The 18,498-nt window shown below is 35.2% G+C and overlaps 1 protein-coding gene across 1 annotated transcript; it reads right to left on the bottom strand.

Moving 5' to 3' along the window:
• Window positions 1-297: 297 nt before the first annotated feature.
• On the bottom strand, window positions 298-2,705 carry LOC127082837 (uncharacterized). The gene is made up of 3 exons (XM_051023072.1): window positions 2,338-2,705; window positions 944-1,221; window positions 298-841 (listed from the first exon to the last, which is right to left on the bottom strand). The coding sequence occupies exons 1-3, from the start codon at window positions 2,603-2,605 to the stop codon at window positions 524-526; spliced, it is 864 nt and encodes a 287-aa protein (XP_050879029.1). The 5' UTR covers window positions 2,606-2,705; the 3' UTR covers window positions 298-523.
• Window positions 2,706-18,498: the final 15,793 nt, after the last annotated feature.

Raw genomic sequence — 18,498 nt, 5'->3', positions numbered from 1 at the left:
CCTAGTATACTTAAAATGTACTTTAATTCACCTACTAACTATTTTAACATTTACTTCAGCCGTATATATTTTCTTAGTTGCTCTATCCAACTATAAGGTCTTCAAGGGTTAAACTAACATATGATAACATTCATATATTGTCCCCATTATCTTTCAATTAATTGAAACAAGATAAAAATAACTCAATCAAACAAACTACTTACATCATAAATCTATTACTAATCTTTGGAGGAATTAGTTTTTCATTATAACAAAATATTTCCTTCAAAACTCCTCTCTTACAAATTCCCAAACAACTTATCATAATAACTGACTAATCTTTTCAATCAATATGTAAAAATACAACAGGACAAAATTTTTGTTTTTGCAGCAACAATTTGCAGAGATATATAATGGACTTGTCTAAGTGCTACATAAGGTTATATTGAACCATTTTTAAGAATCTTTTTCTTCTGTGGCAAGACTCTGTGCTAGTACTAGTACAAAAAGACTAATATATGCAGCATAGTACACTTCTCTTCGATCATTCACGATGTTGATGTTGATTAGCTTGCTGAGACTTCCTCTCTCTCTTAAAAGCTTTAAAGAGATCAATGCCAAGACCAATGTTCAGAGAATTCATCCCTGCCATGCCAAACAGAGCCAGTGGTAACTCCACACCCTTTCCAAATTTGTGAGCATCTTTGATGAGTTTCGCTGTGATAAGAATGTGGGACGCACACCTTGCCACAAAGAAGGTAGTCCAATTAAGAAACCATTCTAACTTAATAATGACGCTCCTCGCATCGCGAATACCGGCCATTCGCCTCACCTTTCTCACATGCAGAAAGATGGAATGCAGCTGTACAACAAACACAGACAGAAGTCCTCCTAAGCATTATGCGGCGGTACTTAACAACACATACATATGCACATTAAGAGAGGAAGAAGGTTTTATGCTTACCTCACAGATAAGAGTGAGAATAAGGTAGTTAATAGTGACATTTCTATACAAAGCAAGAGTGAAGCAGATAAGGAGAAGCAGATGATGCACAAGGATAGAAGGGATCCAACCATTATATAACCGGTAATGAAGCATATCCCATTGATCATATGCAAAGTAACCACAGGAAAAAGACAATGCTTCAAATGCCCATGGCCATGTACCTTCAACCAACTGCGAGTGATCAAACATTGCGCTCAATCCATTATTTGACCATTGCATGAACAAGATGAAGACCACTGCAAAAAAAAAAATATATATAGAACATGGCAAAACTCAAATGAGAAGACGGGAAAAAGAGTGTCTACAGAAGTCGCATAATCTAACAGCAAAAAAAAAGATAGAACATGGCAAAACTCATTATGAAAATTTATGAAGACAGTGATGAACGCTCGCATCCTTTTACACGACATTCCTGAAATAGTCAAATATAAGCATTTCCTTCTCCTAATCCCAGCAAAACAAAACACGACGAGACCTTGACAAATTTCATTGGGAAAAGGAAATGATCCACACAGGGCCCCGATTTTCTACTAATCCTAACAATTGCAATAAAATTTTTAAATCGCTGTGACTTCAACATCTTTTGACATTGCAGAGAATTGCAGTCCAGTGCAACATCAATCACAATTGCATTACAATCGCATAGACATAAAAAAAATCATGATATCGCACTATCGCCATCACAGACCTTCTTCTAAAGCCCTGATTGCAATGGGGGTTGTTCTAGTCTGGACTCAGCATTAGATTTTTAGTTATCAACAACCCCGTGAAGAAGAAGAAGAAGGTCCACTCCCGGTTTAAGGGTCAATTACACAGCCTAGCAAGCAATTAGGCTGAATTGACCAATTCAGTCATCAACCATAAAGCTGATACCAAGGTTTTAAAAAACAGTCAAAGTCCTTATCAGAAGGTGCCAATACCGATACCGTTATGCCCTTTTTATGATAAAGAAATTATTTTTAGTTAATTCATATCACAACAACCGCAACCCGTGTCGCAACACTTGTATAGACTGAAATCGTGAAAGTCTTTGCGTGACCAAAGACGACAGTTATTTAAAACCTTGGCTGATGCTTACATTTAGTTACGAAGAAACAAGTTTAACTTCAAACAAATGCTAAATCATTGAAATATCTATAACTCAATAGCCAGCTATAGTTATACCTAAGAATAAGCTCTAGGTCTATTTAAATTTTCTTCCTCAATTGCTTAGGTTTCCACTTTCCAAGCAATTTTCCCCATAAATTCAGTCACAAAAAGTTCAGAAAACATAAACAAATCACTAATTTGACCAAAGTCAAACAAATTATGCAAAATCAAAACCTCTGAAATTGAAGTGAAAGAGAAAGAACCTGAAGTGGAGGTAACGATGGAATGAAGAAGAGAAACGGAGGTGTTAACAAAGAGAGGGTCAGTGGGTGGAGATTTGGAGCAGGAGGAGAAGAAACGGATGAGAGAGTTAGATGTCTGGTAGAAGAAGGAACCGGCGATGATGTAGAGAAGTTGGGTGCGGTGGGAGAGAACTATCTGGAAAGAAACAGAGGTAAGCCAGAGTATGAGAGTGGCTAAGAAAAATAGCTCAACATTGTTCCTCTTTCTACCTTCCATTTCCTTCCCCATTCGAGTGTGTTGTTTTTCCTACAACTACAATTAATATATATGTACTCCAAACTTTTGTAAAATAAAAATTGCTATCAAAATTAGGTGAGACCTTTATTAGATGGTATGCATTTATCAATCAGGTTTGATGGATGGAATATTACGGACGAACCGGAACACAGCGGAATAGAATGGAGCGAGGCGAAATAAAATATAGATCACACGCTATTGTTTGACTATTTTATTAAAAATATATCATCTCATCACATACACTCCAAATTGGATGAAATAAAAAATAGGATAGTGGATTTTGCTTAGAGGAATAAGAAAGATTTATTTGTCTTTAAAGTTGATTTTGAGAAAGTATTCGATAAGGTGTCTTGGAAATTCTTGTTGTAATCTTCATGAGAATGAATTTCGGCGAGATTTGGATAAATTGGATTCGAGCTTAAGTTTGTACCAATTTTTTCCGACACTTTTGATTTTTCAAGCGGAGCGTGGTTTTCGGTAAGACGGCCCATTATCTTCATTCGTCTTTATTTTGGTGGCAGAAGGCTTGACGGGTTTACTGAAAAAAAGCAAGGTTGACGTTAGGATTCAAACCGTTCAGGTTGAAAGATAATTTGGATTTTGACATTTTACAATTCGCGGATGACACTATTATTCCGGGTCAATCTTCTTGGGACAACATTTGGGCAATCAAATCAGTTCTCCACTGATTTGAGTTGGCTTCGGGACATCGAGTCAATTTCCAAAAGAACAAAATCTTGGGATACAACTCTAATTATGAATTTTTGATGGATGTCTGTGACTTTTTTCTTGCTCAATCAGTCCAAGTCCTTTTACTTTTCTTGGTCCGCCCATAAGAATTAATCCCTGCGAGCTTAGTTCCCGGGACCCGATTATTTTAAAGCTTTGGAGTAGACTTGCAACTTGGAAAGGAAAATTCTTATCCTTGGGAGGTAGATTCACGCTTCTAAGTTATGTTTTAAATTCCATTCCCATATTCTATTTATCATTTTACAAATCCCCACAAATCATAATCCAAGACATCATCAAAATTCAACAAGCTTTTCATTGGGTGGTGAAGATCACAAGAAGAGAGTGAATTGGGTCGTATGCGATACCATTTGTAAACCAAAGCAAGTGGGAAGTTATGGATGAAAGGATTGTGAAATGTTAAACAAAGCTCTTTTAATCAAGTGGGCTTGGAAATAGTATCGAAGGAAACCTCAGATTCGTTATAGCACTCCCTTTTTGTATACAAATATGGGGACATCAAAGTTTTAATCTTAAACTCGTCTTGGTCGGTGAACGTGCGCAAATGGTGCATTTGGTGGTGAGACATCAGAATTTGTGTGGGATCATGCGAAATTGACTCCAATTGGTTCGATAAATGGATATGTGTAGAACCTATGTTGCAAAAATTTACCTTTCTTTGGCTGCTTGCAAGTTAACATGATCAAGATTTCCAATATTGGTTATTAATGTGATGATATTTGGTGTTGGAATATCTCGGTTGCCCAAACATATTTTTGTTATTGCAGCTGCTATAGAATGGGAAGAACTTCATAACATCTTATTCTTGGTGGAGCTTTATCTTACCGACTTTGATACATTTGTTTGGTGGCGCAACTCAGATAACTTTAGTGTCAAACATGCTTACTCGCGACTTCAAGCTCTCACCGTCAACAACAATTCCTTGGAGTCAGATCTGTCAAGTGCCCTTAGTAAATTATGGAACTGAAATGTCCCCTATAATATTCAAGTGTTCTCTTGGAGACTTTTTATCAACAGACTTCAAACGAAAGATGAACTTGCGAAGCGTGGAGTAATCTCAGGATCTCATAACACGATATGTCCCTTATGCTTTGGCGAAACTGCATCTCATCTCCATCTTTTTTTATTGAGTCCAAAAGTTGTTTTAGTTTGGTGCAAAATTATGTATTCGATTGGTCTTGGATACCTCGCCCCCTTTTATTACAATTTGGCAGCAAAATGAAAGGCAACATTAAGAAAATGTTTTGGCTGCTTTTATGGTTTGCAACCGTTAGAGCAATTTGGTTATCACGAAATGGTATTCTTTTTAAAGGAGGCCGAAAAGATGTCAATGATATATTTTATTTAGCTAAATATTTGTCTTGGGAATGGGCTTTTGCTAGATTTAAGGGTGTTTTGTGTGTGAAAAGGATGTTTGATTTATTAATCCCCTTGTTGATTGTATTTATTAATTTGGTTTTGGGGTTTCTTTTGTCGTCCTTTGTATTTGTTTTTCTCTTGTATTAGGGTTGAGTACCCATTGCGCTCTCATTAATACATTTCTTGCTTATAAAAAAACGCTATATGAAGTCAATTTTTGTAAATGGTAGTAGTTTTTAGTTTTCTTTTTGTTGATATTAAACTTAAATATAAATTTATTAAAATAAAAAATATAATGTCCTGTTAACCAGCTCAGTTGATAACTGTACAAGAGTATTAAATACAAGGTTGTAGTTATTTACCTTTAAATGATGAATTTAACCACAAAACTACTTGAAAAAATATAATTGATTAAAATAAGTAGAAAATGTTGTTCCTAGTGAATTGGTCATTTAGATTGGCTGTATTTAGAAAAACAATACCTTGAAGAAGTGTTCAAGTATTCAAGGTTGATCTAGCTTGTTAAAGTTGCATGGAACTGCAAAAGGGACACATGTTGGGCATGATGTTGTAACATGTTGGTACGACATTTGGGTCTTGTGCAATAGGCGCCAGATTGATGCGTTTTAACATAATCTTTTGAGAAGATTCATTTATGTTTTATTGCTCTTGGTTTAGCATTATGATTATATGATTTGTTGGACAACTATGAAGATCAAATCAGATTTAAAAGACATTTAAATTTGAATTTATAACAAACTAAATCCTATCTTTTTGTTGGAAATGTTCAAGGAGCAAATCAAATATCCAACAGATTAAGATTTTGAATGCCCTAAGGAGAAAAAACTGAATTTGATTGGTTGTGATTGATTTTAAGTGGGATGCAAGTATCAAACCACAAGCTAAGTACGAACGAAAATCCAAGTACTTGGGAGCTGAAAGGACAAGTGCATCCTGACCTCTCTTTTTCATCCTAAAAGTTTTTGTCTATGAAATTTGTGAGGCGAGTTTAATCGTTGGTACTTAGAGGTAGACACATATCTAACCACAAGCTAAGTACGGACGACAATCATAATACTTGAGAGCTAAAAGGACAAATGCATCCTGACCTCTCTTTTTCATCCTATGAGGACCAAATTAAACTCATTTATTTTTAAGTGTTTTAAATGGAAGACAAGTATTAAGCCACAAGCTAAGCACGACCGACAACCCAAGTACTTGAGAAATGGTATGGACAAGTACATAAACCCCATTCTTTTTTAATCTGATTTATTGTAAAAATGATTTGAAAATGACTCGACGTTGGATCAAGTGTTTGATGTTGACTATGACAATTGTGTGAATTAAATGGAGGAGTTAATTGATGTTAGATCAAGCAATCTCGTCTCATTCAATTAAGTTTAATTTGGAAAACACTTGACTTTTGTCATACCCCAAAATTCACCATACCCTTCATAATGTTCATCTAGGTCACTAACCTTGATCATATGCATATCCTGATAAGCATTCATCTTATCTACATACCCATAACATCATAACATATTCCATTTGCATTGATAAGCATAAAATCATGGATTCAAGGGCCTCGATCACATAAGGCATGGAAGGAAGGTTGAGTCCCCATACTAGGGTTCATGTTATGGCCATGTTTATATTGGAACTCTTCATCTTGTAGGTATTCATCATGGAATATAGGGGAAACCATAATTCATTGGTATTGGATTCAATCCTTGAGACCCTAATTTCCAGTGGTGGCCCTATCATACCCTCATGTATACATTCAGGATTAAGATTCATCTGGTCATTCATGGAGCTTCATTGGTTTTCCAATATTTCATAAAAGGTCTACTTGTTCATGATCCCCATGCTTTGATCAAGGGGTACTCATTCAAGGTGTTACAATATGTTGCTTGGTTAGGTATTCATTTGCTTAGTTTTGCTTGTTTGGATTTCAAGTCTTGGAACATGGCATGTTTCATCTGGTTTAAGAATATTGGGATATCCAGTCAGGTCCATATTCAATCATGGCGTGCATTCATGTTCATAGTTGGTCAAGATCTTGGTTTGGGCTTGGTTCATTGGATAATCAGTTCTTAATCATTCTAGTTCATTTCATTGTCATTCAAAGTCCACTCAAATACTTCGTTTCATTCATATTACGTTCTTTTCCTCACAAGTATCCATGTTCATTGCAAAGATTCCATCTTTTTGGCCAATTCTTGTTATAGTTGACTTTTGGTCAACTGTTGACTTTTGGTCAACTGTTGACTTTTTGGTCAACCAGTTGACCAAAGTCAATTGACCCCCTAAGTCCATTGTCAGTTCATTTTATCATGTTGCATCGTTAAATTGCATGTTCCCGTGTTTTTTCACACCTAAGAGGTTAGGTCTATTTCTTGGTCAGTTTCTAGCTCAGACCAACAAATGAACCGTCTTTTGGACCAAAGGACCAGGCCCGTGACCATGTCCAAATCCTGGTCGGACCAACAAATGGACCAACAACTGGACCTACAGTTTTTCCCCCCAATTTTCAAGCCATTATTCATTAAGTTCGTTTTCCATCAATCCATGGCCACAAATGTCATTCATTCAAAGCTTATTCAACATTCAAGATTCCAATTCCAATTATTTCATTACACACATAAACCATACAAACCATGTTCGTTGAGCTTTTTTTCGTTTCAATTTCAAATTCCCAAATTTCTTACAATTTAATTCAATACAGCATTGCATTTCAATTCCAGGTTAAACCATTACATTTCTATTTTACATATATACACATTTGAAAAAATAATTCACAACTTCAATTCCAAAAGTACAATGTTTACAAACATTTCAAACCAAATTTAACTTACAATATTTCAGTTCCAAATTACATACAACCATACACATGACTTATCCTACATGACTTTAACCATGAACAACAACTAAAAACCTATGCAACCAAGTCCAAATACAATTCCAATCCTAGTAAGTGTAGCGGTAAATTCATGATCATCAAGCTATGGATAAGCAAGACATCAAATAACAAGAGTCGCCACCACGCTTTTATTGTTTCCAAGGGAAAAGGGAAAAAGTACGAACAAAACCCAAAAGTAAGAAATTTTCAAATTAAAACTAATAAAATGCCAGAGATTACAGGTAAGGGGGTTGGTTACACAGAGGAAAGGTGTTAGCACCCAAAGTGTCCTAGGTACTCCTAGGGAGCCCTTTTTTGTGTGCATATGTATTTTGTACAAAGTGATGTTTACAAACAAATAGAATGGGGGGATGAGAAAAGAATTCATTGATTATATTTTTGCGTTTGACAAGACCTTCGGACTTGTGCCTACGTACCAACATAAAAATGAGGGATCAAAACCTCGTAGTTCATGATACAAATTTCAAAATGGATGCATTATTTTTAACAAAATTTAAGTTTGAAAGGCACAAAGGCCTGAAAATGGTTTGAATGAGTTAGTTCTTTTTGGATTTTTGAAAATTTTAAGTCAAGTATAGTTAAGTTTATTTACAAGTTTGATTAAGAAAAGAAGTTTGAAAATGCAATGGCATAAGGCCAAAGTTTCTAGTTTGCAAAGTGGTCAAAGTTTAGAACAAAACTAGTTCACACAAAGAAATTTTAAAAAAAGGAGGGAGAGATTTTGAAATTAAAGAAGTGGTGAGGAGATGAAGAGACTAATCCTATGCATAAAATTAAAAGTTAAGAGTTGAAAAGATCTGACCAATGGGTAGCAATCCAATAAACAAGAATGTCTTATAGAAATCCCAATTTCCCTTGGACATTAGAATCAAGCCACAAACAATGCATACAATATTATCTTGAAGAGCAAGGCATCAAATAAAGATAACCCCATCCATCTTGGCCACTCCATGATCTCCTTCAAATTTTCTCATGCAACAGATGAATTCCATAAGTCACAAGTTCAAAATAACAACTTCATAATGATCATGTTGCAGATGAACTCAAAGGGATCTTCAATGATGTATCAGATGAAGTTTCAAATTGCAAGCACTTGGTTACGTGAAGATTGGCATTGGCCAAGTCCTTTAGCATATGAATGTTGCCTAAATTCTAAGTCCAATTGTTCAAGATCAAGCCAACAGTCCACACAAAAGTTTTTTTAGGGGTTTTCTTGTTATTATGTACATTGATGGTCAAAGACCATACAAACAAATAAAATATACACAAACAAGATATATCACACAATATGGTCCAAATGGACAAAGTGAAAATGACACTAACATAAACAATTAAAATGGTATGAATAATGGCAAATGAAAAGAACTTAAAAATTAAAGTGCATTAAAATAAAGGACTTGAAATTAAATGTTAGTTGTTAATAAGTTAGAAGTTAGTATTTTTTTATTTTTGCTTTTTGTTTTAAGTCATTCTTTGGAGAACACTTAACCCACTTATCACAAGCATTGATCCTTGAGCCAAGACATCTTCCAAAGGAAGGAAAAAAAGGCCAAGTTTCCACACAATACCATGAAAGAGGGGAGACTTACAATCTCACTAACTAGAATGCTATGCCTTTTGTGTCAAAAATTTAGCGTTATGTTAAGTGTAAGACCCCAATTTTGACCCTAAGATCCCTCATGCAATTTCATCATATGCATTAGCATTAGGATCATATCTTGGCATCCTCCTTACCCCTCTTTCATTGGGATTGTTTTGGGAGAGATCACCAAGCACCATGTGATTGTATCATACTTGTATATTATCATTTTACTAACCAAAATACCAAAAATATGTCTTTGCATTTGTCTAATTCTTTTGTAGGTAGGGCATGATCACCATAGATCTATCAAGTTCATATCTAGGGTTTGAGACCCTCATGACAAGGAACACAACCATAAATTGATCCAATAGTGGTTATGAGCATCATATATGAGTCCCAATGATTCCTACATGTCATATAGATCAAGTTTTCTTCAAGAGTTTGAGGGTGATTTTCCTTGGAAACCCTGGTTTGACTGGGTATCTTGCGTAACTTCTCCAACAAGCTATCTCACCAATTGATCAAATTTTTCAAGGGACACTTCAAGATTCATAATCTTATGCATATATGATCTACCATGAGCCAAGAAAGTCAAGAGAATTGAAAGTTAGCAAGTTGGTTGATGGTGGTTAGCCAGATGAATTCCTCTGATCAAAACTGGGTCTCCCTAGACTCTATATCCTACAATTTTCACATATGAAAATTATTCCAAGAGTAAAGATACTCTAATTGACATTCCAAACAACTTTAATATTGAGACCTAGAGCTAGTTTTGCTTGGAAAATCATTTTCTATGTGGAAACATTATAGGTCATTTTGTCTAAACCCTAATTTGAAAGTCAACTTCCCAAGGCCATAACTTGCTCAATTTTTATGAGATGAAATATTTCCAAGTTTCACAATCAAATTCAAGATGTTTACTTCAATTTTATGTTTGGAGTGAGAGCTAATTCAACTTGTATGAGCATGTGATATGAGGATACATTATAGGTCATTTTTGACCTATACCATTGAAAAAGTGATTTTCCTCAACTTCAAAAATGCATAACTCTATCATTCTAAATCCAAATGACATGAAATTTGTGACCATTTTGAAGGTATTTGAAATAGATACAACTTTTATGAAGACACTTTTCTCATTTGAAGCTCACATACAAAGTTAAGTAGGATGGAATATTGAGATATATGGCTTGACACTTAGAAAAAATTTCAACATGTTGAAATTTCCAAAATTCCACTTCAAAATTCACCATGATCCAAGCTCCAAATGAAAAAGTGTTCAACATCAAACTTGTTCCTCTTGATCCAAGCTTTCTAAAGAACCCAAGTTCATGCATTTTGGACGAGGTTTGTTAGGGCTGCGCATGGCTTTAACAGAGCTGCATCATTGGAGGAAATCAAATGTACAAACTTCATTTCACCTTGACTTGCCATTCAAGCTTCATTCAGACTTCAACATGATTGATTTTGGACCTTAATTCATTGCCTCATGGGCCTGTACATGCCCATGCACTCGTGCCATTCACATTGCTAAATTTGGACATAATTTCAAGTGTGCAAATATCACTCCCTCATGCTATAAATACATGACCCTTGTGCCCAATTCAAACACACCTTGCGTGCTAGCTTTGCCCCCCAATTCAAACCCTCTCATTCTAAAGGAAAACTTGAGAATTTTCAATTTGAAAATTAAGTTTGAATCTCAACTGTTGGAGATTCAAAAACTCCAGGATCCAAAGCCTTGTAACCTTGCTAATCACTTCCTGCAAGCTTCTCAAGTGTGATCAGATCGTGTTTGAAGCAAGCAACATCAAATTTTGCACATCATTGAAGGTAATTTTCAGAAAACTTCATCTCTTCGATTCTCACTCAATTCTCATCAATTCTCTTGGATCTTTGGTTGTCTGAAGTCCTACCAATGTAGGCAAGAAGATTGAGTTACTTAGAGGTCAAATCGAAGCAACTCAGTTGACACACCTCAAAATTCAACTCCATATCTCTCTCTATATATTTGGAGTTAGTTAAAATTGAGGTGATATTCGTGATCTACACCATTTTATCTTTCAGATCTGTCCTCTTTTGTCATTTATGATGTGGTGATAATTAAACAAGTCCGGCCAGGGTCATCAGAGAAGATGACCGGCATTTGGCTCCGACGATGAGCTGGAAGTGTTCAGAGCCATTAGATGAGTTTGAAATGTCTTAATCTCGTGCATTGCTTTTAAATACCAAGCTTATGCCGCGTTGACTGCAGTGCACCATGGAACGCGCACGCTGATCCACTTGATCTGCCACCTTAATTAATGAGGGAGATCAAGTGGTCCACATTTTTTGCTATTTTCTGATTTTTAATTTAATTAGTTTATTTTTATTAATTCATATTAATTTTAATATTGATCCAAAAAATATGAGAATTTCACCAAAAAATTTCAAAAAATTTCCTCTTTCATATTTTGAATTAAAATTATTTTTTGGATCATTATTAATATTTTTCATGATTTAATTGATTTTGTGATTGTTTTTAATTATTTAAAAATACTTTTAAGTCTTTAAAAATTCTGAATTTTTTCTCCAAGGTCCTTTGACCTTGTTTGACCTATGATAAATCTCATGGCCATTTCTTTGGTGTTTTGATGAAGTTTTAGAAATTTAACAAACCATATTTAATTTAAATGTATTATTTTAGTATTTTAATTTGAATAAATGCCAATTAATTGTGTTGACCTATTGTGATGACTTGTATAAGTTTGACTCTTGTTGTTGGGCCTTGTTCAAGGTTGATTTGACTTTGTCAAGTTAATATCATTGGATTTAGGGGATTGATGGAATGTACATTCCATCTCCCAAAATGAATGGATGATATTAATTTGGTAAAAGTCCTCCTTTGACCAATTTGAGTTTTGATCCATTCCCCTCCCTCTTCATCTCATTCCCATTCTTTATGCATTCATCTCATTTGGCCTATGATATCTCTAAGTCCTAAGGCTAGTTGATTGTGAAATTAACATAAGTATGGATGAGATTAGGCCACCTCTTTTGCATATTCTTTTTGTGTGTGGTATGTTTCATGAGCGTAGTCCATTATACTATGTCTCTAACATGCATTAACACCAAAATTCTATTGCCCGACCTCAAATAGTTGTGACTTCTATATAAGTCCAATTAGGATTGCTTAACATAGCGCTAAATTTGTGACACAAAAAGGCATAGCATTCTAGTTTGTGAGATTGTAAGTCTCCCCTCTTTCATGGTATTGTGTGGAAACTTGACCTTTTTTCCTTCCTTTGGAAGATGTCTTGGTTCAAGGATCCATGCTTGTGATAAGTGGATTGAGTGTTCTCCAAAGAATGACTTCAAATAAAAAACAAAAGCAAAAGAATACTAACTTCTAACTCACTAACAACTAACATTTAATTTTAGGCCATTTACTTTAATGCAATTTAATTTTAGTCTTTATTCATTTGCCATTATCCATACCATTCTAATTGTTTACATTAATGTCATTTTCACTTTGTCCATTTGGACCATATTGTGTGATATATTTTGATTGTGTATATTTTTGTTTGTTTGTGTGGTATTTGACCATTAATGTACATAATAACAAAAAAAAACCTAAAAAACTTTTGTGTCGACTATTGGCTTGATCTTGGACAATTGGACTTAGAATCTAGGCAACTATCATATGCTAAAGGACTTGGCCAATGCCAACTTTTGAGAAACCAACTTGAAACTTCATTTGATACATCATTCAAGATCCCTTTGAGTTCATCAGCTACATGATCACTGTGAAGCTATTATTTTAAACCTGTGACTTGTGGAATTCATCTGATACATGGGCTAATTTGAAGAAGATCATGGAGTGGCTAAGCTTGGATGTGGCTATCTTTATTTGATGTCTTGCTCTTCAAGATTGATATAATTGTGCATTTGTGTGTTGCTTGATTCTAAAGGTCCAAGGGAATTTGGGTTTCTATTGACATTCTTGTCTATTGGATTGTTATTTATTGGTCAGATCTTTTCAATCCTTAACTTTTAATTTTGTGCATAGGATTAGTCTCTTCATCTCCTCCCCATTTCTTTAATTTCAAAATCTCTCCCTCTTTTTTTTTAAATCTCCTTTGATTGAACTTATTTTGTTCTAAACTTTGACCACTTTGCAAATTAGAAATTTGGCCTTATGCCATTGCATTTTCAAACTTCTTTTCTTAATTAAACTTGTAAATGAACTTAATTATACTTGACCTAAACTTTCAAAAGCCAAAAAGAACTAACTCATTCAAACCATTTTCAGACATTTGTGCCTTTCAAACTTAATTTTATTAAAAGCAATGCATCCACTTTGAAATTTGTATCACGAACTACGAGGTTTTGATCCCTCATTTTTATGTTGGTAGGTAGACACAAGTCCGAAGGTCTTGGCAAACACAAAAATATAATTAATGAATTCTTTTCTCATCTCTCCATTCTATTTGTTTGTAAATATCATTTTGTACAAAATATACATGCACAGAAAAAAGGGCTCCCTAGGAGTACCTAGGACACTTTGGGTGCTAACACATTCCTTCTGTGTAACCAACCCCCTAACCTGTAATCTCTGACATTTTATTAGTTTTGATTTGAAAACTGCTTACTTTTGGGTTTTGTTCGTACTTTTTCCCTTTTCCCTTGGAAATAATAAAAGTGAGATGGCGACTCTGGTTTTATTGATCTCTAGCTTGTCAATAGCTTGACGATCATGAATTAACCGCTACATTAAGCAATTGTAATTGAACTTATGTAGAAGTCACAACTATTTGAGGTCGAGCAATAAATTTTTGTTGTTAATGCATGTTAGAGACATAGTATAATGGACTATGCTCATAAAACATATCACGCACAAAAAGAATATGCAAAAGAGGTGGTCTAATCTCATCCATACTTATGTTGATTTTTCAATCAACTAGCTTTAGGACTTAGAGACATCATAGGCCAAATGAAATGGATGCATAAAGAAGGGGAATTAGATGAAGAGGGACGGGAGTGGATCAAAACTCAAATTGATCAAAGGAGGACTTTTACCAAATTAATATCATTCATTCATTTTGGGAGATGGACTGTACATTCCATCAATCCCCTAAATCCAATGATATTAACTTAGCAAAGTCAAATCAACCTTGACCAAGGCCCAACAACACAAGTCAAACTTACACAAACCATCACAAGAGGTCAACACAATTATTTGGCATTTATTCAATTTAAAAATACTAAAATAATGCATTTAAATTAAATATGGTTTGTTAAATTCCTAAAACCTCATCAAAACACCAAAGAAATGGCCATGAGATTTATCATAGGTCAAACAAGGTCAAAGGACCTTGGAGAAAAAATTTCAAAATTTTTAAACACTTAAAAGTATTTTTAAATAATTAAAAATAATCATAGAATCAATTAAATCATGAAAAATATTAATAATTATCCAAAAAATAATTTTAATTCAGAATATGAAAGAGGAATTTATTTAAATTTTTTTGGTGAAACTCTCATTTTTTTGGATCAATATTAAAATTAATATGAATTAATGAAAATCAAATGAATTAAAACAAAAATAAAAAAAATGTGAGCCACTTGATCTCCCTCATTAATTGAGGTGGCAGATCAAGTGAACACAAACGCGCGTTCCATGATGCACTGCAATCAACTCGACGTAGGCTTGGTATTCAGAAGCAACGCATAAGATTAAAACATTTTAAAAGAGATCAATGGCTCAGAACCTGTCTAGCACACCACCGGCGTTGGACCTCCGGTCACCTTCTCGGGCGAGGTCCACCAGACTGGTTCACTCATTACCATCAAAAAAATGAAAAAGGAGGACATGATCTGAAAGAAAAAATGGCGTAGAGCACAAATCTGACGTCAATTTCAACTAACTCCAAATATATAAAAAGATATGAGGAGTTGAATTTTGAGATGTGACAAATGAGTTGCTTCGATTTGACTTCAAAGCAACTCAATCTTCTTGCCTACATTGGTAAGACTTCAGAAAACCAAAGATTCAAGAGAATTGAGTGAGAATCGAAGAGAAAAAGTTTTCTGAAATTTACCTTTAATGCTGTGGAGAAATGGATCTTGCTTGCTTCAACCTTGATCTGATCACACTTGAGAAGCTTGTAGGAGAGGTTTATCAATGGTGCAAAGCCTTGGATCCTGGAGTTTCTGAATCTCCAAATAATGAGATTCAAACTCAATTTTCAAGTTCAAATTCTCAAGTTTTCCTTTGAATTGTGAGGGTTTCAATCGGGGGGAAAAGTTGGTGCGCAAGGTGTCTTTGAATTGAGCTCCAAGGGCATGTATTTATAGCAATTGAGACTGATATTTGTACAATTGAAAAATTGCTAAATTTGGCAATGTGATGCACAAGCTTGCATGGGCGTGTACAGGCCCATGGAGCAATCCAATTTGGTCAATTTGCAATCATTCTGAAGTTCAAATGAGGTTTGGATGCCAAGGCAGTGTGAAATGTGATTTTTGGCATTTGATTTCTTCCAATCATGCAGCTCTGTTAAAGCCATGCGCAGACCTAGCAACCCTCATCCAAAATGCATGAACTTGGGTTCTTTGGAAAGCTTAGATCAAGGGGAACAACTTTGATGTTGAACACTTTTTCATTTGGAACTTGGATCATGGTGAATTTTGATGTGGGAGTTTGGAAATTTCAACATGTTGAAATTTTTTCTAAGTGTCAAGCCATATATCTCAATATTCCACCTTGCTTAACTTTTTATGTGAGCTTCAAATGAGAAAAGTGTTTTCATTAAAGTTGTATATCTTTCAAAGGACTTCAAAATGGTCACCAATTTCATGTCATTTGGATTAATAATGATAGAGTTATGCATTTTTGAAGTTTGGGAAAATCACTTGCTCAATGGTATAGGTCAAAAATGACCTATAATGTATCCTCATATCACATGCTCATAAAAGTTGAATTAGCTCTCTCTCCAAAAATAAAAGTTGAATTAGACATCTTGAATTTGATTGTGCAACTTGTAAATATTTCATATCATAAAAATTGAGCAAGTTATGGCTATGGGAAGTTGACTTTCGAATTAGGGTTTAGACAAAATGACCTATAATGTTTCAATATTGAAAATGATTTCCCAAACAACACTAGGTCTAGGTGTCAACATGAAAGTTGTTTGGAATGTCATTTAGAGTAACTTTTCTCTTGGAATAATTTTCATATGGTGAAAATTGTAGGAGATAGGGTCTAGGGAGACCCAGTTTTGATTAGATGAATTCATCTGGCCAACTACCATCAACCAACTTGCTAACCTTCAATTATCTTGACTTTCTAGGCTCATGGTAGATCATATATGTATAATATGATGAATTTTGAAGTGTACCTTGATAAATTTGATCAATTGGTGAGATAGCTTGTTGGAGAAGTTACTTAAGATACCCAGTCAAACTAGGGTTTCCAAGTAAAATCCCTTCCAAACTCTTGAAGAATGCTTGATAAATATAACATGTAGAGATCATTGGGACTCATATATGATGCTTTGAAACATTTTGAATCAATCCTTGGTTGTGCTTTTAGCCATGAGGGTCTCAAACCCTAGGTGTGATGATGAATTTTGATGATCATGCCCTACCTACAAAAGAGTTAGGCAAATACAAAGACATATTTTTGGTATTTTGGTTAGTGAAATGATAAAATACAAGTATGATACAATCACATGGTGCTTGGTGATCTCTCCCAAGACAAACCCAATGAAAGAGGGGTAAGGAGAATGCCAAAGTATGATCCCAATGCTAATGCATATGGTGAAATTGCATGAGGGATCTTAGGGTCAAAATTGGGGTCTTACAGCTGCCCCTATTTAAGGACATTCTAACTGAGGAGGTGAAGGTTAAAATATTTGTATCGACTTAGTAGAATGGACTTAAATAACAACATAGAAACTAGTTTTGGTCCCTAAGAGACCTCATGATGCATATGATATGAATGTAAAAAGCAAATTCTCTGGTGGGAAATATTGCCACAAAGGAAAAGAAATCAGAGAGACCGAAGATCCGCAGGAGTATAATGCATTTTGTAAGGAAAACACAATGGGGAGACCGAGACTCTGAGGGATAAAGGGTTATGCGTAGGCCAGGCTACGACTTAAAACTGATGGGCGGACTAGAGGAATTCCATAAAATGGAAAGACTCAGCCGAGGAAACAAAACATCTATCAGGGATTACAAGTAGATCAGGATAAAACTGAAGTACTTGAAGCAATGCAGGGAAAAACGATTTCACTAAGGAAACGTGCACTCAACTCAACTGGAGAAGAAACAAACTTCAACGCAGGAGGAACATAAATCTATTATCCACTACCTGTCACTAGGTAAGGAGATAATAAAAGATCTGACAGAGAGGACACTCGTCAATGGTTAGGATGAACATATCAAGGATGACTAGCTGGGGACCACCAGGAGGGAATATTCATTACCGGTTACTATGTAAGAATGGCCTTGCTGGGGAAAACTGCAGAAATAGGATTTACAACTACCAGTTACTGGGCAGAAGACCGAAGATGAGAATATCCGCCACCGGTTAAGGTGAACATATCAAGGATATACTCAAAGGAAATAAAATCCGTCATCAGTTAAGATGAGCATATCAAGGATAGTCTTGCCTTGGAATTGTTAAGGAGGATATCCTTCATTGATTAAGATGAACATATCAAGGATAAACCAACTGAACAAAAAGTAGGAATTACATCTATCGAACACTGGATAGAAGACCAACAAAGAGAAAATCCATCACCGGTTAGGATGAACATATCAAGGATAGTCTCTGCTGAGGGGAAGAGCAGGATTTACAACTATCGGTTACTGGGTAGAAGACCGCAAAGAGAAGGAAATCCGTCATCGGTTAGGATGAACATATCAAGGATTAACCCTTTGGGGAACAAAATAGGGATTACAACTACCTTTTTACTGGGTAGAATACCAAGGATGAGAATATCCGTCATCGGTTAGGATGAACATATCAAGGATAGACCCAAGGAAAGGGAAGAAAATATTCGTCATCGGTTAGGATGAACATATCAAGGATATACTTCCTGGGGAAACGTGAAAACGAATCCGCTGGGGAGAAAAAGTTACTTTTGCCAGGTATTGAGCAAAAGTGAAAAACATGAGAAGAATATTACTAGTTACTGGGTAATAGGCTCTCAGGAGACCAAAAGCATCTATCTAGGTAGGATCTAGAAAGAAAAGGTCAATCAAGACTCAACCCTATGAGGATAT

Source organism: Lathyrus oleraceus, chromosome 5 (genome assembly GCF_024323335.1).
Source record: "Lathyrus oleraceus cultivar Zhongwan6 chromosome 5, CAAS_Psat_ZW6_1.0, whole genome shotgun sequence".
Classification (NCBI taxonomy): domain Eukaryota; kingdom Viridiplantae; phylum Streptophyta; class Magnoliopsida; order Fabales; family Fabaceae; genus Lathyrus; species Lathyrus oleraceus.
The sequence above is the reverse complement of the archived record's forward strand: the minus strand, read 5'-3'. Positions and strand labels throughout refer to the sequence as shown.

Coding starts and splice junctions, on each gene's coding strand:
- LOC127082837 (XM_051023072.1), bottom strand. CDS start 2,605: ATGGGGAAGGAAATGGAAGGTAGAAAGAGGAACAATGTTGAGCTATTT. Junction 1,222..2,337: donor CATCGTTACCTCCACTTCAG/GTTCTTTCTCTT, acceptor TTTTTTTTGCAG/TGGTCTTCATCTTGTTCATG. Junction 842..943: donor TTCTCACTCTTATCTGTGAG/GTAAGCATAAAA, acceptor TTTGTTGTACAG/CTGCATTCCATCTTTCTGCA.